Below are 22335 nucleotides of genomic sequence, written 5' to 3'. Positions count from 1 at the left end.
ATACTGGAAGATCAGAGTTAAATGTTATCAAGCAAAACATCATTTTCTAAGGTTAGTTGGAAAGCATTTACCTTTTGTCTGCACTAGAATTTTAGGATGAAATTCTGACTTCAGTGAGGTCTGAATTTCATCCTAAAATTCCAATGCAGACAGAAGGTAAATGCTTTCCAACTAATCAAGCAAAACCAATGACCGTTTTGCTACTGACTCCAATAGACCAAGGATTTCACTCTGGTTTTGTTATGGAAGCAGCTGGCTTATTAAAAGCTATTTAAAATTGTATGTATGCATTTACTAAGTTACCACCTAACTTCATTACTCTGTGTGGAGCTGTCACCATTATTGACTTGAACTGGGACCATATAGAACATGCTTGCAACCAAAGTCCTGTAGTGCCCCCAAATCTTGTATAAAGGGGGTCAAATAAGGTGTCTAAGACAAGTTTATGGTTTGCTGGTTATGATTATGCTGTCTATATGTGTATTAATTTTGTAGTTGAAGTTATGAATATTGGCTCTATACGGTCTGTATTTCAAACTTATAGACTCTAAGGTCAGAAGGGACCATTATGATCATCTAGTTTGACCTCCCGCATGATGCCTCATCTCCATCTTGTCTTCAATCCTGCTTCAGATCTCTGGAGGGACTTTGCTACAAACTGAAGCTCTGAACAAAGGACTGAATGATCCATCCCAGCTCTGGATGTACTCCAGAGACTTAGAATAAACTGCAGGTTCAAATTATCACTGCTACAAGCCTGAACCAAGAACTTTGCCATTACTGTATGTAATTAATTCCATTTAACCAATTCTAGCTCTCATCTATATCTTTTTCCTTTTTATGAATAAACCTTTAGATTTTAGATTCTAAAGGATTGGCAACAGCGTGATTTGTGGGTAAGATCTGATTTGTATATTGACCTGGGTCTGGGGCTTGATTCTTTAGGATCAAGAGAACCCTTTTTCTTTTACTGGGGTATTGGTTTTCATAACCATTCATCCCCATAATGAGTGGCACTGGTGGTGATACTGGAAAACTGGAAGTGCTTGTGTGACTTGTGGTTAGCCAGTGGGGTGAGACTAAAGTCCTCTTTGGCTGGCTGGTTTGGTTTGCCTTAGAGGTGAAAAAACCCCAGCCTTGGGCTGTAACTGCCCTGTTTTAAGAAATTGGTCCTGAATTGGCACTTTCAGTTGGGTCCCACCAGAACCAGCATCGTTACAGGGGCGTTTCTTGAAAAATTATCATAGATCTCAAAATTTTTACCACGGACATGTTGCTGACCCCTGGTTCTGCCCTGCACTAGGAACACAGCACCAGGCAGATTGCTGCGGGGGGGGGGGGAGACTGCAGTGTTGCTTTTTGACATTTCTCAGCATGGAGAGCTCAAAGAGCTGCTCAAGATACTGCTCCCAGCAGCTGAGGAGGCTGTGGGAGGACTTAGAGGGAATCACAGAATCATAGGCACGCAGAGTGGGCTGCTTCAGGAGAGACTGCTGTGTGGAGCAGAGCCAGGAGCTGATGTGGGGTGGGGGTGTCCTCCCGTTCCTCAGGATAGGTTGGTCAGCCTATTGTCTCCTGTGCCCCAGACACACCACTCTTCTCTCCCTCCCCCCCAAACCCTTAAATTGAAAAAGGGGCTGACAATCTACTAGGGTGCTCCCTGAAGGGATTGAGAAACCTGCATCATGTGACACTGTACCTGCCCGATGAGGCACTGCAAACAAATCCCAAAGCACCCTGCAGCCAGTTGCATAGTGGGATAGCTACCACGGTGGTGCACTGCTCTCTCTATCAACACAAGAGCTGCTAGTGTAGATGCACACTGCTGACACAAGGAGCTAGTGTGGCCATGCAACACTGATTTTAATTAAAGCAGCATAATTTTTGCAGAGAAAACTTTGTAGTGTAGACAAGGCCCAAGCGAGGTTGTTTGCAGGGTTGTAAGAGCCATGTTGGTCCCAGCATGTTGGAGACAAGCTGGGTGAGGTAATAAGTCGTATGGGCCCTTGAAGGAAAGTGCTGTGTAGGAAGGGGGACCAGACAGCAAATGTGAAAAATCGGGACAGGGGTGGGGGGTAATAGGAGCCTATATAAGAAAAAGACCCAAAAATCGGGACTGTCCCTATAAAACCGGGACATCTGGGCACCCTATGTGTAGCTGGAAAACTTGTCTCTCCTCTCTACAGAAGTTGGTCCAACAACAGACGTGACCTGGCCTACCTTGTCTCTCTAGTGACTCCTGGCACCAGTGCAGCTCGAGGACTCCGTGCTCTGCCTTGAGCTGTGCCAGGGGCTCCCCCGCTGGGGGCTGCGAGAAGGGGCCGGGTCATGCTCCCTGCGGGCGGAGATCCCAGCGGGACGGGAGAGCGGTGCTGGCCTCTCGTGCCGCTGTCCCGGGGCAGGGCTGAGAACCCGACGGCAGCTGGAGCTCGGGCCCGTCTCTCCGCATCTCCCAGCGCCCGCTCTGGGCCCTGCAGCCTCTGCCCAGGACAGAACTCCAGGCGGCGGCGCGCGCACCGCCAGCCCCAGCGAGTCCCTTTCTGCCGCCGCCGCCGCCGCCGCCTCATCGATGGGCTCGGCGATCTCCCCAACCTCCTCCATGCAGCGTGCGTCGATTTGCTCCGCCTGCTGCGCGGAGACTGACTCGCCGCTCTCGCGAGCCCGAGCGGAGGCGGTGCCGCGAGCGCCCCGATTCGCGCAGCCCGCTCCGCCGCCTGGATGAACTCGGCGCTCGCCTCATCGATGCGCTCCCGGAGTCGATTCGTTGGCCGCGGCGCCATTTTGCAGGAAGAGCGGGGAGAGAGGTAGGAGTCCGGCCGCCGACCCCGGCCCCAGCGCCTGTCTCTCCGCGGGGCTGCACAAGAGTGTGGCCGTGGGTCGGGCGGGCGCGGTTACACCGCGAAGGGCCCTTCGCCGGGTGGCTGCCCGGGGTGAGCGGGACCTGAGGGGCTGTTGTGCCGAGGCAAGTCGCGTCTGCACTCGGGGGTCCGGGGCTGCTGGTACAAGGCGGGCGAGGCCGATGCCCCTTCGCTGCGAGGCGGGGGCCGGCAGGTACTGGGTTGAGGCTGCAATAAATCGCCTCTGGCGTCGCCCAGCGCAGGCCGCAGGAGTTTAAACGTCCAACACTTCCCTCCGAGCAGCCTCCGCTGGGGGTAAGGGGCGGCGTTGTAGGCAGGGACCTGCCACTTCCGCGGGTGCTGCTGTCTCTTAAGGCTGGGGGCTGTCTGCAATCTGGCCCGTTTCATGTTGGTTTGATGGCCTCGGGCTCCCTGCAAGCTGTCAGTGTGGCTGCATTGGAAATAAGTAAGGAGGAAGCCAGTGGAAAAAATGAAAGGGGCCACTCTGGTCTCAACTTGGGCTCAGGGGCATTCTCTGTACCCCAAACCTTACCTCCCTTTTCACAAGTTCAATGAAAGGGGCCACTCTGGTCAGGAAGCAGATCGGGATTGTTTTTGACCACATACCCCATCCCTCCTGATTCACAACCCCATGGACAGGGAATAGCAAGTTAACAAACTGTCATGTTGTGTGGCAGAAACCGCACCCAGTAGCAAAACGGGAGGGTTGTGTTTCGTGTCGTTACACCTTGCAGCAGCACGGAAGCAGTTGTATGTTCTAGATAGGTTTGTATACCATTCTCCTAACCATAGTATCTGACATTATATAACCAGTCACTCGTGTGTGATATTTCTTTCTTCTGTTTCAGGAAGAATTTTATTTAAATAGAGAAACAACCCTCAGAAATGGCCAATGTGAGTAATTTAGTCATTGAGCTCTGCTACCAATAGCTTATAATGTTGGCTGTATCATTAAGCTAAACAGCATTAAGCAGGAAACTTAGTTTTCATTTGTATTGTAACTTCAGTTGGGGGCCATGAAAGACTCCTCATGCCCCTCATATCTGAAGATTAGACCTGAAGTAGAGCTCTGTGTAAGCTCAAAATCTTGTCTCTCTTATCAGCAGAAGTTGGTCTAGTAAAAGATACTGTATTACCTCACCCACCTTGTGTCTCTAAGATAAGACAACATGCAAACTGCAAAACATTTTGTTAATATTTTATATGGCACAAGATTCTCTTTGATTTTTTTCATGGCATCAGTGAAATTCTGTGCAATTCTCCTACAAAAGGTTAGGTTGTTCATAAAAGGTTCTGTTGAACGCAACTTTTTTTTATGTAAAAACAGTTTTTGGATTGTTGACTGATGGAAGAATTTGGCTGAATTTTTTGAGGCTGATTTATAAATTCATATATTTGTCACCAATTCTACAAACACTTATGCACATGCTTCGGTCCCCCCTCCTGCGGTCATGTGGTAATTTTTGTTGTCAGAAGGGGATCATGTCACAATGAAGTTTGAGAACCCCTGATATAGGGTATCCTTTTACAAAAGATTTCTGGTCGTAATGTAAACCGTAAGTGTAAAGATTAAGTGGTTATACTGTGTGTACAATAAACTAACAATATAGGTCTGTTCTGCGTCTTGAATATATTTTAATATTTATTATAGAGTTTAAAAAAAAATTTAAATTGTCCAACAATCTAAATAATTTATCTTGTATAAATCTTTCACATTGAATAACAAATTTTGATATTTCAGCGGGTGCTCTGGCAGCACAAATTGTAATTTAAAAACTTGAGTTCTGAATGTGCTGATATTAACTGTAAAAATTATTTGATAGAATAGTGTGAAATACAAGGCTGTGAAAGCCGTTACTTAAAGCTGATTTCAAGTAATTGTGTACTAATTATAAGCACTTTGAGATCTAAGGATAACAAATGCTGTAAGACCCTAGTCCTGGAAGAATGAACATGGGTAATCTCATTTACGTCAGTGACATTCTTTGTGGGTGTGTGTTTCTAGAATTGGGCCTTAAGTGCTAAGTTTTATTATTTTGATATTCCTGAATGGAATCTGCAACAGTGCCCCATTTCAAGTAAAGCATTGAGGTGGAATCAGATTGCACTATGCTGTGATGTGGCTTTTGAATTTAATGGAATTTTGGGCCCAAAATTCCAATTTAAACTCTAGATTCCTGCAAATGCTGGTGCATGTCAAGTGCTTAAATGTACATGTATAAGTGTCTGCAGGATTGTGGTGTTTGTCTTTAGAAAGACAAGGTGGTTGAGGTAATATCTTTTATTGGATCAATTTCTGTTTGGGAGAGAGACAAGCTTTTTAAGTTTCTGACCTGAAGAAGAGCTCTGTGTAAGCTCAAAAGCTTGTTTCTCTCACCAACAGAAGTTGGTCCAGGGGTGGCCAACCTGTGGCTCAGGAGCCACATGCGGCTCTTCAGAAGTTAATATGTGGCTCAGGAGCCACATGCGGCTCTTCAGAAGTTAATATGTGGCTCAGGAGCCACATGCGGCTCTTCAGAAGTTAATATGTGGCTCCTTGTATAGGGACCGACTCAAGGGCTGGAGCTACAGGCACCAACTTCCCAATGTGCCCGGGGGGTGCTCAAGCCCTGGCTCTGCCACCAGCCCTGCCCCCACTCCACCCCTTCCTGCCCTGTCCCCTAAGCCTGCCGTGCCCTCACTCCCCCATCCCCAGCCTCCTGCGTGCCATGAAACGGCTGATCAGGAGGTTCGGGGAGGGAAGGGGAGGTGCTGATTGGCAGGGCTGCCAGTGGGCGGGAGGCACTGGGAGTGGGGGGATGGAGCTGATGGGGGGGGCTGCTGACGTGTTACTGTGGCTCTTTGGCAATATACATTGGTAAATCTGGCTCCTTCTCAGGCTCAGGTTGGCCACCCCTGAGTTGGTCCAATGAAAGATATTAGACCACCATAGCTACAACAACACTGCATACAAGAAGTGTTTGTTTTTGGTCAGATATTGTCAGTTTAATATGTATTTTAGATAACAAAAAAGGATAGGTATGTATAAGGTACACTAGCCTTTACTATGTAAAGGCTTTGTGTTTAGGCTGACAGGCTTAGGTCCCAATCCTCCATGCATGCATGCATGCATGCATGTGTCTGACTTTGAGCATGTGAGCAGTTCCATTAAAGTCAATAGGACTACTCATAAGTCTACTTTAAGTGTGTGCATACAAGTGTATAGCACTGGAGCCTTAAGATTTAGTCCTACCCTGAAAATCTTTTCAAAAATTTCCCCCCAGTTCTAGAAAGTAGAACAAAGGCCCAAATACTGTCTCACAAGATGAACCTAAATTAAGCAGCAAGATTGAGTTTTTAGGGCACTGCAGTTCAGCAGGTTGGAAATCTTGTGGTAGCTCTAAGTATGTTAAAAATGAAGGAGTTTATTTAATTAAATATAATGGTTTATTATTTTGGTATTAAAATTCAATTTATTTTACTGTCCCTAAACATTTGAATTGGCTACAGATTTGTTTTTTGAGTGCATAATTGGATTGTTGAAGTTGAGAAACTAGAAGTTGTTGGAAGCTTGAAGTTTTAGCAGTTGGAGTTCTTGAAACTTGGGGAGAAGATTAAATTTCTGGGCTTAATCACATTAGCTGGATATTTTTGCTAAACCAATCAACAGTAAAATAGTGAACAATGTTGACATTTAAATTTATCATCATTAGGATTCAGAGTTAACAACATTGAGATGAATTGGAGTTGGTCACACTTCCGAGTGCTATTGTTTCAGGCTGTTTGCAGACTTGGGAAGACAACATTGCATCCATTTACGCTCGGTTTGTTTTTTAAGGTTTTTCTTTATAATCATAGAAGTAGGTGTTGTCTTTTTGTTTTTGTATTTTTGTAATTGAATCCTTAGACTTGGAAACACAATTCTGTGGCAAATTCTGCCTCTGCAGAATACACAAGAGCTATGTGACCTGATTATAAGCCCATATTGCTGTTTTTTTGTAGCTGAAAATATGTTTTGTGTCTGCAGAGCAAAATAATGTTGTCAGTACTAATTTTAGGCTTTCCTGGCTTGACTGTGACCCTCAAGTTGAAATATTGCAGGTAGATGGTATAGTGACTGAATTGCTACTCCTGCCCATTCTGATAATTTGGTTTTAAAATAAATTTGTGTGTGCACTCTGTGTGCGCTTTGGCATTCTTTTATATTTTATTATTCTTCTGAGTATCCTGTAATACCTTTGCACCAGGGGTGAACTAAACACAGTGCTAGTCTGTAGGGCAAAGCACTATGATTAGATATCAGTATTTACTTACCTAAAATATTTTGATGGATCCTAGGATCAACTTTCCTGATTGTTTTGTATTTTTGGTTTTTTTGTTGTTGTTCCCCCCCCCACCCCCTGCCCCAAATGTAACATCAGGGGAAATGATACCTAGCGTATCATGACCCTATACATAAACATATTTACATTCATGTGTTGTCACAATGATACCCCTGACAATTAACCCCTTTCTAACTGTAGCTCAAGTGTGGAGGTATTTCAGTGTGCATTTTTGTTTGCATTGTGCAGTTTCCTTTTATCAAAATTGAATAGAAAACTTACAGTACTAATAGTGTAAAATATTCTTACAGTTAAAAAATACAATTAATGACACTTCACTGCTATAAGTTTTTCTATGGAGTTACATGTAGTTTTGTATTCTAAAAAGTTAAATATAAATTCATTGATCACTTTTACTTGCAACAGATGATACTCAGTTCTTCTTTCGTTCTCTTTAGGTGCTCTGTAACAGAGCAAGACTGGTGACCTATCTACCAGGATTTTACTCCTTGGTCAGAAGGCTTGTAAATCCCAAGGCTTTTTCCACAGCAGGATCTTCTGGCTCAGATGAGCCTCATGTTGCTGCTGCACCTCCTGATATATGTAAGGAAAAAGAAACGAATTTTGTTACATTTACTGCCTACCAGAGTTCAACATCTTAAAAACTATCTGTCTCAAATAAATAAATAGAGATAAAATTACTTTTTTTTTATATGGTGAAACATTTAGTTTTTTCACTTAATCTTTGTGATTACTTTCTTTTTTTTTTTCTATTTTACGTGATTGCACTCAAATGTTTTTATTTAGGAGTTAAAAATAACTGTATTTTTTTCAATGTGAAGAATAATGTAAGCCTCAATTTTTGACAGGTCCAAGAACTGTGTGGCCAGATGAAGTAATGGGACCATTTGGTCCTCAGGACCAGAGATTCCAGCTCCCTGGTAATATAGGTTTCGATTGTCACCTAACTGGTACAGCTTCTCAGAAGAAAACACACGTTCATAAAAGTTTGCCTGATATATTAATGGAGCCCTTATCAAGTGAGAGACATGAATTTGTGATGGCACAATACATAAACGAGTTTCAGGTAGGAACAATAATTTAATACATGAAGCTGAAAATTGTAGTAGTGTTTTGATTTTCTTATATGCCAAAGAGTAATCTCCCAAAAATAGAATATTGATAGTGCTCTGAAAGTGATGCGAGATGAAAATGAACAGAGATGGGGGGAGAGATCATGTAGAACATTTGTTTCCCAAGAAAACCATCAACTGTCTCCTTTAAAACTCCTGACACTATGAGTAATGTGAATATTTTTTGCAAAATGTGTAATGAAATAGCTGCTTATTCATATGAGCTATATGAAAACAAGATTAGGTTAATTTAACTTTAAAACAAATTGTTGACTTAGTCTTATTGATCTGTTTTTTGCAAAAACAGATCAGTGTTAATTGTTAACTTTTAATGATTTCCTTTGGATTGGATGGGTCTAATTCATTAGGACAAAGTCTCCCTTATTTGTGCTTGTGGTTCTTGTATGCTCATGAAAGCCAACATGAGAAGTGTACTAACTAAACTTGATTGTAATTGAAGTTACTCCCTTCAGAGATGCCTTATTAACAGTGGGCAATTTGACTATATTTGTTGGTCCTGTATATTAAGAAATTTTTAGCACATGTATAATGTCATCAGTGACACTGAGACCTCACTGTTTTTGGAGCCAAATTAGGGATCAACATTATCCAAAAAAGCCACAGTACTGTGAATTCATTATTTTATTTAGTGTGTGTGTGTGTGTGTATTCTCACAGCAAAACGGCTGGCCAAGTATTATTATTTTATCAACTACAATTGGTTATAATAACATAGTAAAAGCAACCTTATTGGTTAATAGCTTAGGTCAGGGGTCGGCAACCTTTTAGAAGTGTTGTGCCGAGTCTTCATTTATTCATTCTGATTTAAGGTTTCGCGTGCCAGTAATACATTTTAACATTTTTAGAAGGTCTCTCTCTATAAGTCTATAATATATAACTAAACTATTGTTGTATGTAAAGTAAATAAGGTTTTTAAAATGTTTATGAAGCTTCATTTAAAATTAAATTAAAATGCAGAGCCCCCCGGACCGGTGGCCAGGACCCAGGCAGTGTGAGTGCCACTGAAAATCAGCTCATGTGCCGTGTTCGGGACACGTGCCATAGGTTGCCTTACCCTGGGTTAGGTTAAATAATTAAATCACAGTGTTTTAATATTGCTGCAAAGAGCTGCAGGAAAAGCGTTAAAGAGCCGCTTGCCTCTCCCAAGCCTCAGTCTGAGTATCACTGAGCAAGTATATAGCATTTTATAGCAAAAGGCTAACCTAACATGTTGAGTCTTTTTAAGAGGAATAGTTTTATAGACTGACCATGTGCCTCTGCATTCGCTGCAGCTCAAGATGCTCTACAAACATACTGTACATACAGTCCTCTTGGAGAAAAACTGTATTTACTAGTTCAACATTATTAGACTGTCAAAGGGAATTGCTACATTAGCTCGCTGGAATCCCATATTAATGATGAAATAACTTTCACATTATATGTGGATTAAAGAGCCAAGAAATCCATGTTGAGGTGTAGAACAGATGTGGAAAGCCTGATGTAACGTTTCATTCTCCCATAGCAGATGGCTGTTTTCACTGTCCTCTTAAGAACTGCAGTTTACTCCTGCAAGTTAGTTGTAGAACTTCCACACGAAAGGCAGCTACAGAACCCAAATTGTAGCAACTAGAGCCCTAGATTAGTAGCTTTAGTTATTAAAGATCTTATATGGCAGTAGTAGTGGATAGTTTTAGCTGTGAGGCTACAACAGTTGGGTACTTAAATTTGCTTGAAAAATATCAAGCCTAGGAGCATTGCATAATTTTATGTAAATTTTTGTTTTGACTCCTGTAGTGGTATATCTACATCTGTTTAGTTTTTTTAATTGCAGCACACATTATGAATGCATGAATATGCTAAAAGTGTCACTTTAAAGATTTATAAAGCCATTTTGTTTTAGCCATTTATTTGAATGCGGTAGGTGTAATGTAAGTACAATTAAATATAAAGTAGTGCATTTAGACCCATCTGAGATATGAAAATGGTATAGGTAAATGCGGTGTTAAAAGTTCAAAACTCATTTGTTACACATTTAGCGCACATTTTTTAATGATACACAGGCCTGATATTGCAGCTTCCCTTACACAAGTAATTACAGTTGACTTCAGTGGTTATAGGATTAGCTTTTAGGAGAAGGCTGATCTTGATAAATCATAGGCTTGGGAGTCAGGAGACCTAGTTCTAACAGACTTACTCTGATGTTGTTCAAAAAAGCCTCAGTTTCTCCACCTATAAAATGGAGTGATGATGAGGTTTAGGGACTTGTTGCAAACTTTGTGAGCAGCCTTTACTCGATGGAACTACTTCTATGAATAAACGTCTGCAGGATCTGGCGATTACACAACTCCAGTAGGAAATACTGTTTTAACTGTTAATCATGTCACACATTCTCTGAACCTGAAAGTTACCCATTTGTATTTCCTTGATTTTCCTCAGGGCACTGATGTCCCTCCTAAACAGCAAATAAATAATGCTGAAACATACTTTGAAAATGCTAAGATAGAATGTGCAATACAAACTTGTCCAGAACTGTTACGAAAAGGTACATCTTTCACATTTTTGAACAGTTTAATTTTAAGTTTTTATGAAGTAAAAATATATAGCTTTTCTCACCATCAGACCAAGGTGGCGGAGGATGTGAATTATTGTTCCTTTAGCTTCACAGTATTAAAAAATGCAATAAAAATAATCCAGATTACTATCTGATTACTAAAAGATTTACATTTTACATAATGAAATCCTTAACTCTATATGAAAATGCATACAAAATTGTTGTACTATTAACAGCAATATTTGTAAAATAATTTAAACATTAGTGACTCAGTAGTAAAATTAAAAGGTCAGCTGAAGTCTTTTTTTAATTTTTTTAAGGCATGGTACGCTTATAGTCTGACCAAAACTACCTCCATAGCTGCTGTGTGTGCACCCGTATAGGCTTGTGATCCAATGGAGTGTGTAGGCATACTTGCCATATCTGAACCACTCCTCTGCCCTGTTTTCACATGGGGAGAATTGCCGTGGAGCTACTGAATCCCATTATCTGGCTTCTCCTCTTTCTAGTTCTCCTCCCCATGCAACAGAAATAGTTTTGGATGGACTTGGGGTATTGCATGACTGCAAGACTCTTGGGGCTAGGTTAACAAAGGGACTTAGGTGCCTATGTTTTTGCAGTAAAAGTTTCCTAGCTGCCTGTTTCTGCTACCTCGCTGTAGGCAGCCAAAGCCCCAGTGCAGTCCACAAACTGGGGGAAGTTAGACAAAGGAGCACCTGTCTCACCTGCAGAACTCAATCCAGTAGGCATGCTCAGAGGCTGCCTAACTCCACACACATGGTGGGGAACACACCTCCCTCAACTTTTAGATCAGTGCTTAGTGTGCTCCCCTGGAATGTCGTAGACCCTGGTTTTCTGATGAGAAGGGATTTGAAGAGGGATCTGCCACTCAGGTGAGTGCCCTAACCACTAGGCTATGGGATATTGTGATGTGGGTCTCCCTTAATCTCTCCTGTTGAAGCTGTTCCACAATGGATAAATAGAGGCACTGGAGGTGGGGAACTGGATCCTTGGTCTCCCACCTCCCAGGTGAGTGCCCTATCCATCAGGTTATAGATTTATTCCCACTGTTTCTGGCCCAATGACTTCTCCTCCTCAATGCATTAGGCTCTAGGAAAAGGCTCCCAGCTATGAATCCCAGCTAGAAAGAGGCACCTTCCTGTGGACTTAGGCATGTCATACCCAGGCCAAAAATTTCAAGACCACAAGCATGAAATGGTCTTAAAAAGCAGTCCAAAGGTTCCAAAAGTTGTGGGGGTGGGGCTTGTGGTGTCATGATGCTGAGTGTGGGGAGACAGGTCATGGTCCAAAAAAAAAAAAAAAAAAAAAAAAGCAAGCCCAGAGAAAAATCAGTTCTTGGAGTGAAGCAGAAAAACCTGCAGGCCACAACTGAACAACAAATCCCACCGATTTTGGAAAAGGTAAGCCCAGGTGTGCTTAAAGTAAGCTATTTTGCCAATGCCTAATTATGTGAGAGGGACAGGGTTTAGCATACACTCTTTTCCTCAGCATCTCCCCTTAACTAGCTTAGGCAGTTCTTCAGTCAGCGTGCTGCCTTTTGTGAATCCCATTCTCTCCCCATCATTACATAAGGAGTCTGAGCACCTGAGTCTCTAAAAGTTAGGTGTTATGACATTGTGTCACCACACCTGAGTCCATCTCTGAATCTAGCCCTTGGCCTACAGTGTAAACACACAATTAATGCAAGGATAATTAACACCTGTAGTTTAATTGTAATTACTTCATGTTGTACAATAGTATGTTTTAAAATAATAAAATCTCATTCACATAATACCTGGGTATCTATCTCAGCTACTAAGTCTTTGCTGAGCAGTAAGATACTTATTTGCATGCAATTTTAAAATTTACAGATTGGTGAAGTTTTATTATTACAATAGTTTAAGTGAAATGTAGCACACTGAATGAAAAGCTCCTGACCATTTGACGTACTCTGTCTGAAGTGGAGAAAGCATAAAATATACAAAACCAACCCATTACACTCCTAACATGCTGATTCCATTTCTCTAGACTTTGAATCAATGTTTCCAGAGGTGACTGCCAATAATCTAACAGTACTAACCATAACCCAGAAAACTAAAAATGATATGACTATATGGAGTGAAGAAGTAGAAGATGAGAGAGAATTGCTATTAGAAAACGTAAGTATTATTTGTATTTGGTGTCAGCATATTCTTATTTGTGGTCATATCTATTGTAGATGGGCCTTTTTTTGTTTATTTTAACCTGTTATTAGTTCTGGAACTGGCTTACTCTCTAATTTTCTTAGACCAATCCCTTGACCTAGCCAAGTGGCTAGGTCAAGGGATTGGTAAAATAGGGAAAATGAACTTCACCAGTTTTACAAAACTCTTTTTGATATCTTTAGGTGAAAATGCTAAATATTAATCTTATTTGGTGGTGAGATGAGTTACGGAGTCATCTTGTTATGTGGCAGTGCATTAAAGCCTTTTCATATATTACCCAAGATACTTGGTTTTATAATTGGTCAATATTCTACACGGAATAACAGCCATCTTTCCTTATCACTGTAGGGCAAGAGCAATTCATTTCATGCTGTTTTGTTGCTTTGCATGATTTCATTCACATCCTTTCATAGCGTTTGCTAAATTGGCCTGTTTTATAACCTACAAAGTAGTGATTGGGGTTTTTTAATATTCTAATAATGTATTCAGTTAATGACATTCAGGTTAAAAGCATTAACATTTATAAATTAATCTTCCACATTAGCTTAATACAAGTGAATCTAGTTGAATTGCCACTAGAGGTCTCTTTCTAGAAAAAGCAACGTTGTGAATTTGTTGTATATTCCAGCAGATGTCAGTGTTTACTGCTGACACTAATTTTCTTAACTGCATTATCTTAAAATATATCCCTTTAAAATTTTTGATTGTTTTTTTTTTTTTTTTTTAAATCTCTTTAACTGATGGGTTCCCTTCCTGTATGATGATTTTGTCTACCAATCCATCTAATTATGGATGGGAGTCAGCATCAGTAGAAGTTAAGATGAAAACAGTTCTACTCACTATCCTTGAAATTATGATTTATAAATGCAGTTTATCAGTAGAGGCAATGTAAGGGTTACTGCAGGAAAAGGAATAAGCAGTCTAAAGTATCAGCATGAAGACTGCATACAAAGTAAAATTCCCTTCATTTTAGTGTGTCCTTGTCTTTAAATTATTTATGGTCTGTTAGTCTTTAGCGTTGTAATCTGGTCTAATTATATGTTAATTGTCTTCTTTCTTCCATGTGCACCTCCTTGTCAACTCTAATATAATCATTGTAAGGGTGTAGATGTAACCTCCTGGCCTAAAGGTTACTAACCGCAAATTCACAATAAAATGGCCTATTTGTTTGCTTTGTAGATGGTTAGAAATAACTTCAAAAGAACTAATTTAATGTGAGAGGCTTTTGCTAAAGTAATGGGGGTTATTTACAGACATATCTGGGTGTTTACAGTAGCAAGACTCAAGTTTAAATTAACACATCACTTTAAGTGACTGCTCTGAGACAGTTACAACACTGGATCCAAATATCTGATTTACCAAAAATTTATGCATTAAATGCTGTCTTTAGGTTGCTTACTAGTATGTCTGTGACTTACTTTAAAGTTTAAAGGTTCAGTGGACCTGAAGACTCATTTAAATAGAGAAAAGGGAGAATAGATCAACAGTAAGATAGAGAGCTCTTGATATTTTGGACCACTGGAAGGGATGTTGACTGACTGACTAATCAGATTCTGAATTACTCTTTGAAAATTTTGAGACATAGGGCTGTGTCTGGAGCATAAACATTAGAAAAAAATTCAACTTTTACATTTATATGGGCATCTTTTGATTTTTAATAAAAAATAAGGAAATAAGTTCACAATTTAAATTTTAAGTAATATTAAGGAGTCTGGTCTTCCACTAGTCCAGTGATATGCCTATAGATTATACATGTGTATTAGGCTAGGACCTCAAGATGTCATATTATCTTTTGTTCCTTTTGTTGCAGTATCAAGGCAAAACAGCGTAGTTTTACCAATTGAGTTAACATGGTATCTAATCTGGGGTGTGTGTCACAACTTTGATGGTGTTTTTATGGTTTGTTTTTTTAAAAAATAAAATCTATTAGACAAATGAATACAAGATGACATCCGAGACATTAAACAAACCTTGGCCATATCACATCACCCAGCTGTACTAAAAATTGTTCCTAAAATATAAACTCTTTTCTTTTTGTATGTTTTTGTGAGATGTTAATCTGACATGTTCTCATCCTTGTGTGGCTTGCTCGTTTCTGAAAAATATTGCTGTAAAACCTCAAAAGTTCTTAACCAACTTCCTCCCATTTATTGGGAAAACACACAGTACAACTTTCTTTGCATGGCCAGAAATGTTCGGAGGAGTTGAACTCCCCAACTAATCTTGCCCAATGGTTAATGACAGCATAACAGTTGGTTTCAGTAGTTAAAGTATCAAATACTTATAAAACTATATTTTGAAATACATTTTTAACTGGAAAGTTTGGTGTCCAGACTTATGTTTAAAAGGACTTGTAGTTAGACTTCTGTTATTCAGAGCAACCACACATTGCTATCCTGTTCTCCATGATATCTTTTTCCAAAAAGTTTTGTTAGTACTTAAATAAAGTTGTATATTTAATGGCTTGTTGTAGCAAACTAGGAAATTCAGTTTTGATCTGTAAATGACTCATGAAGTAGAGAAATAATTGAAGCAATGTTTGACTTTTACAGAGGTTTTGCAGGTATGATTCTGCAAACTGCATGAGCAATCAAAGCAATTAGATGATCCTTGAACAAACTGTTAATCCTCTACTGAGTGGCACAAAGAATTTCTTGTAAATCTCATGTGATTGTAGTAGCCTAACATATGTTGTTAATTTTATTCCTTTTAGTACTGTTGTTGGCCTTTTTCTTTAATGTTAAATTTGGCATTTATTGGTGCAGGTTAGAGAGGCTCTGCACTAGGTTTAACTTAAAAATTCATTCAGTATTTACATACATTAAAAAGGAGCGCTCCTTTTTAATGTAATTATTTCTCCCCCCCCCCCCTTTTTTTTTTTGTAGTTCATTAATGGTGCCAAGGAAATTTGCTATGCACTGTTGTCTGAAGGCTATTGGGCTGACTTTATTGATCCATCATCAGGATTGGCGGTAAGTTACTCTGCTGAAAAGAATGAGTGGAGAATGGAGACTGATATAATAGACTATAATAGTATGTGGATACTTTTACCTGTCGGTTACTGGTTCAAATCCAGCTCTTTTAGGTGTTAACCAAAAACTTTTTACCATCTGATAGCTCCCTTGGTGTCTTAAATTGACATCATGGTCTTGGCCCAGGTTTAGCTTGGCCCAGTTGCCAGTTACTTTTTATCCACACTACGTGAAGTATCATTGCAATTGCTACTCTGAAGAGTGGTTGTAGCAAAGAAGTATTGGAGTATAGAAAATGAACTAGCTTCTCCTTAGAAGTATACAGTCACTGCAGGATGGGATGGGAGTACATCAGTGCATATTTCTTCTCTGGAATATTTGATAGCATTTGAGTTCTTGGACACCTTGGCACTACAGTATTGAAATCCCCTTTTGCAGTAGCAATACAGTAGAATGCTCTAGTTTAAGGTATACTGGCAGATGGCTAATAATTCAAATAGCCATTCTGACTAAGGCTGTCAACTTTTTTCAAAAAGTTAAGACAAATTGAATATTGAACTGCATTGAAATTGACTGCACTGCATCTCTTCATCCTTATTTACAGCATACTTTAAAACAAAAAAGTACACATCTAACACACAGACCAGAATTTCACAACTATTTACCAACTGGGTACAACAACAAAATAGTCTCCTGGCATTAGTCAATTATGTCCCTATTATGTGGAATATATGCTAATATTATCCCTATTAAACAGCCATTGGCATTCATTATCAAGTTAAAATGGCTACCTGGAATATGTGTCATTAAAATTGTCATGCCTATTAAGTGCAATCTAGTTAAATGGAGTTTACTACGCTCTTCTTTCATTGAAACATAAGTAATCCTCTTCAAGCACATAATATACAAGTCCAGCTCTTTTTCTATGCCAGGAATGAGCAACTTCAAGGTTGTAGAGGATCACTAAAACCTTTTGCCTAGTCATACAGAATTTTTTTTTTTTTTTTTTTTTTTTAAGATTGAGCCAGGTTGCTGAGTGATGTAGTCTTTTAGCAAAGCTGCTGGCTCATACCACTCTACTCGCCCATCAATGTAGGCACAAACTCTGCCCCCACACCACCTAGTTTCATTTACTGGTTCACCCGTAGCTGATTGTCTGTGAGCAGAGAGCCAATCAGATTCTGGTGAGTTCTTCCCCAATCAGTGCTTAGAGTGCTCCCCTGGAATGTGGGAGACCCTGGTTTTCTGATGAGAAGGGATTTGAAGAGGCATCTGCCAATCAAATTTGACCTGGCCAGCCCTCTGTCTTACCAGCAAGGAAGGGGTTCCAGCACCTAGCTTTGGTTACTGCCTCCCCATTGGCAGAGGTGCACCCTGACATGCCCATAGTTTGGGGCCAGTTGCCCATCCCTGGTCTATGCCATTCTAGACTACAAAGAGAATTTTAACCAAAGTGTGATGCAAGTATGCACTGCTGTATGAGAGAAACAATATTATAAACTCCACCACATTAGCTGCCGAGCTAAGCATTTTTAGTATATAAAGATGTTTGTTTTGGTTATTTTTAAACTGAATAAAGTCAGTGATCACTGTGGTGGGGAGGGAAAATAATAGGTTTAGCTGGGCTTTCTTTAAAGCTGGTCAAGGGGCTACCGCAAATGATGCTGAATGCCCTAGCTCCATCCACCTTTGTAATTTAGTTGAAGGCAAAATAAATAGCTTTCTCTGTTTTTGTTCAAACTTACAGGTTTCTCACACTTTCATGCATTTATTGAGAAATTTGCTGGCTTGCTACTGTCCTGTACTAAAAGTTTGGTAGAGGTGGGGACTCTGCTTTTGGGCTCTATTCTGCAAATCTTAATTACAATGGGTAGCATTTACTCATGCATCTTACAGTGAAGATTTCAAAATCAGTTTCTGTGCTGGGGAACTTCATAATGTATCACAAATACCTCAGTTTAAAATCTGATCATGTGAAAGTGCTATTTGCATATATACAGTTTAAGTGAAAAGACTTGGGCATATTAAATCCCATTTAAATAGATGTCTGTATGCATGCCTCAGGTTATTTCCTTATTTTGGTTTTAAATACTATTTAGTATATGAAATATACTAGATGTATAATGTGTGTGTGTATATTATCATTACTGAAATAAGAATATATGAGTACAGGATTGGGGACAGGAACTCCTACATTCTAGTCCCAACACCCGCTGCATCACTTTACACAAGTCATTTAATCTCTGTGCCCCAGTTTCCTCATATATACAATGTGAATAGCCACCTCGAAGAAATGTTGTTGTATGGAATAATTAATATATGTAAAGCACCTTGACGAGGCAAATCACTCTTAAGTGTTGTTTTTAATTGACTTTTACTATGAATAACATGTTTTCTGAAATTGGTATATAAAAATCTTTTTAAAGAGGAAATACTTTTAAAATGTATAAATCTGTAGCAAGTGTCATTCACTTTTATTTCCAAAATGCAAAGAAAAATCTAAAAACTATTGGAGTATACCTCAATCATTTTATGGATGATGATGATGATGATGTCTTTAAGAATCATTGTAGTTTAAGATGGATCAGCTATTCCATTTAGAATCCCCCTTTTTCTTTTCCAGGATTTTGCAGTTGTACCATTTAAAAACTCTGGATATTTACTGTACCATGATTCAGTAGCTGCATTTACTTCTAACAAAGTGCGGGGGGGGGAGAGGGGAAATAGTCTGAGTGCTTAACAATATGTTAAATTTGTAAAGTCTATAGGGATTTAAGAATTAAATTCTTGGCCCTGCAAGCTGTTCTGTGAGAGTGGGTGCCTGTGGGTGCCCGTGCCTTTTATTTTAGAAAGTAAAGCAAATTAGACAGTTAACTCTAAAAAGGTGTACTTGTTTGTATGTACTTTAACTACTCTTCAGAAATAACTCCTTTTAAAAGTCCTACTGTTCTGTTTTTCAGTTTTACCATTTTAGGGATATTCTTCATCCTAAGGAATGCTTCAAGAAATAGTAAAATATTTCAAAACAGAACATATTATTAAGGGCAACCACTGTACTTATGCCAAAACATAGCACAAAGTGTTTAATTATGTGTTTTAAACAACCTGTGTCAAAATCCTTTGGGGCTAGGAATTAATTGTTTCTCTTTTAAAAAATCAACCCCTCCTCTCTCTTCCCCCCCCCCCAAAAAAAAATTAAAAAAAAAAAAAAAAAAAACCTAAGTAGCTTATTCACAGTGAAATCACTTTACAGATTTTGGATGCAGTTTTGTTACTAGTATTGCTAGATTTGCATTTTGTTTAAACTCAAGTAGGCCTGTAATATTTTAAATCTCAAAAACCTCTGTTTTGTAAGATTATCGCTATGCTGAACATATTCATCTAAAATATCTTTAAAATATGAAAATTGCCTTTTTTCCCCAGTTTTTTGGACCATACACGAACAACACACTGTTTGAAACAGATGAACGCTACCGCCATTTAGGATTCTGTGTTGATGACCTTGGCTGCTGCAAAGTTATTCGTCATAATCTTTGGGGTACTCATGTGGTTGTAGGAAGCATTTTCACAAATGCTGAACATGATAGCCCTATCATGAAGAAATTAAGTGGAAAATAGCAACTATCTTCCAAGTTAATATTTGACCTGTGTATTTTTACTCGATAATTTGTCTATAAACACTGTCAGAAAATGCCAAGTTTTAGAGTATGCTCACTTATAAATAATAAAATAACTGTTATTTATTTTAGTCTGCGTGGAATACATATTCACCACATGATTTACAATATTAATTGACAACATTTTAGTTGATAGGTATGCAGATATGCCATATGATTTTTAAGCTGCAAGTTACCCTTGTCCTGAGTTGATTGAAAGTATAACACCAAGCATAATTCAGCCCCCTACTGGTTGTTAATTGAAATGCCTCTAGCTATCCATGTTAACAAGATCACTCTGAGCTCATAACTTTGCCAGGCTGTGGAGATGGACCTACTCTGTTCTGAGGGTCTTGATGTGCTGTCTAGGCATTCTCTCCACTATCCAAAACAATGCCATATATACTTGCTTTGAGTTTTTGGGCCTTATCCCTGTGAATAAAATCCAGAAATGTTTACAAGATTAGTAAGCACTGTTGTTTACAAAACCAACTGAATTATTGCACAGAAATTAAAAGAAATATCTTGGTAGGCACACATTTAATTTTCTAAAAGAATGCTTGGTCTCTCAGTAAGACTGTAAATTGTCTTCTTCAATGAGGATCTCTACAGCAATGTATTTTCACAAACATTTTATTGCAGAAATAAATTATTCTTTTTTCATTTGTGGAAGTAGACCACTGTCTTCTTGAAGAGTCTGACTAACCTAATCTGAATTTTAATAATTAACCACATCTTACTGTACTTTTCTTAGAATGCATTTTCTGATTGTAAAACACAGAAAAGTGATTGTCAGACTATTTACTAAAAACTCTCCGATCAGCTCTCCGGCTCGGGTGCAGGTTCTGGGTTGGGGCTGGGGATGAGAGGTTTGGGGGTGCAGGAGGGTGCTCCGGGCTGGGGTCAAGAGGTTTGGAGAGCAGGAGGGGGATGAGGGCGCAGGGAGGGGCTCAGGGGTGCAGGGTCCGGGCAGCGCTTACCTCAAGCAGCTCCTGAAAGCAATGGCATATTCCCCCCTCCGGCTCCTTCGTGGAGGCGCAGCCAGGCGGCTCTGCGTGCTGCCCCATCCACAGGCACCAAACCTCCAGCTCCCATTGGTCGCAGTTCCCAGCCGATGGGAGCTGCAGGGGTGGTGCTTGGGGCGGGGGCAGCGTGCAGAGTCTGGCTGCCCCTAAGCGTAGGAGCCAGAGGGGGGACATGCCACTGCTTCCGGGAGCCTCACGGAGCGGCCCCCAACCCCACGGTCCGGCTGGAGTGCAGGAGCGGGGTAAGTCCCAGACCCTGCTCCCTAGCGGGAGCTCGAGGAGCAGATTAAATCAGCTGGTGGCCTGGATGTGGCCTGTGGGTCGTAGGTGGCCCACCCTTTGTCTAAAACTATACAGCATAAGAATTGTTATAAATAGACAAATGAAATCATAGCTCACCTCTTAATTTACACAGCTAAACATTGTACGTTGCAAACCATCCATTCCTGTCAAAGGTGAGGAAAAGCAATTTGCAATGGATTAACTAGAAAATTAATTAGCTAAATTACTTGACATCAGTTTTTGCGGGGTTTTTTTTGTTTTAATATCAAAATTGCTATTAATGGGGTTCATGCATTTTAAAATAAAAGAGCAAGGTTAATTCCTGGTACAATACATTTTAGCAATAAACTAACAAGTCTTTATTTCCTACTATTTTCTAAATAGCTAAAGACCAAGGTTGCCATGATCTATTAATCTTAGGGAACTTTAACTAACTGCCACTGTAGCCTTATATAGATGACATGCATCAAATTGTGCTGGCTATTATAACACTGTGACAAGATTTTCTTGATAAATTCTGAAAATGGGATTTATAACATATTAAACAATGAAATGTTGAATTGGGTGACTGCCCACAAGAAGATATTCAGGGGAATGGATATTGTCCCTCTTGCACATTGGTATATATTGACAGTGATCTCACAAAACTGGGTGACTGACAGATGAAATTTAATGATGATAAATGTACATTGGAAAATATAATTCCAACTACACATACAAAATGATGGGGTCTAAATTAGCTGTTACCACTCAAGAAAGATCTTGGAGTTGTTGTAGATAGTTATGTGAAAATATCTGCCCACATACATACATATAGAAATTAGAATTCAAAAAGAGACCGACAAGCATAACAAAAATGATTAAGGGTATAGAAAAGCTTCCATATGAGGTGAGATTAAAGACACAGACTGTTCATCTTAGAAAAGAGATGACTTAGGTGGGATATGATAGAGGTCTATCAAAGCATGAATGGTGTGGAGAAAGTGAATAAAGAACTGTTAACCCTTCACATAACTAAACCAGGGGTCACCCAATGAAATTAATAGGCAATAGGTTTCAAACAAACATAAAGTACTTCTTAAAACAATGTGCAGTCAACATGTGAAAGTCATTGCCAGGGGATGAGGTGAAGGTCAAAACTAAACTCGGTTCAAAAAAGAATTCGATAGCCAAGATGGACCTATCCTCCAGGAACCTATTACCCAAGATTGTCAGGAATGCAACTCCATATTCTGGATGTCCCTAAGCCTCTGACAGCCAAAAGCTGGGACTGGATGATGGGATGAATCCCTCAGTAAATTGCCTTACCTTCATTCCCTCTGAAGCATCTGGCACTGGCTAATGTTGAAAGGCA

At 39.8% G+C, this 22335-nt stretch overlaps 1 protein-coding gene across 5 annotated transcripts; it reads left to right on the top strand.

Moving 5' to 3' along the window:
- The first annotated feature begins 2683 nt into the window (after window positions 1-2683).
- MMADHC (metabolism of cobalamin associated D) lies at window positions 2684-20334 on the top strand. 5 transcript variants are annotated; one of them, XM_034785662.1, is made up of 8 exons: window positions 2684-2804; window positions 3707-3752; window positions 7618-7762; window positions 8029-8246; window positions 10728-10833; window positions 12871-13001; window positions 15932-16018; window positions 19442-20334. In XM_034785662.1, the coding sequence occupies exons 2-8, from the start codon at window positions 3744-3746 to the stop codon at window positions 19634-19636; spliced, it is 891 nt and encodes a 296-aa protein (XP_034641553.1). In that variant the 5' UTR covers window positions 2684-2804; window positions 3707-3743; the 3' UTR covers window positions 19637-20334. The 5 variants fall into 5 exon arrangements, with proteins under 5 accessions (XP_034641553.1, XP_034641552.1, XP_034641555.1 ...); XM_034785661.1 differs by having other exon boundaries at window positions 2702-2793; window positions 3705-3752; XM_034785664.1 differs by having other exon boundaries at window positions 2799-2930.
- The last annotated feature ends 2001 nt before the right edge of the window (window positions 20335-22335 follow it).

This window comes from Trachemys scripta, chromosome 11, assembly GCF_013100865.1.
Source record: "Trachemys scripta elegans isolate TJP31775 chromosome 11, CAS_Tse_1.0, whole genome shotgun sequence".
Lineage (NCBI taxonomy): Eukaryota > Metazoa > Chordata > Testudines > Emydidae > Trachemys > Trachemys scripta.
Note: the sequence above shows the minus strand (reverse complement) of the source record. Positions and strands in the feature narration are given on the sequence as shown.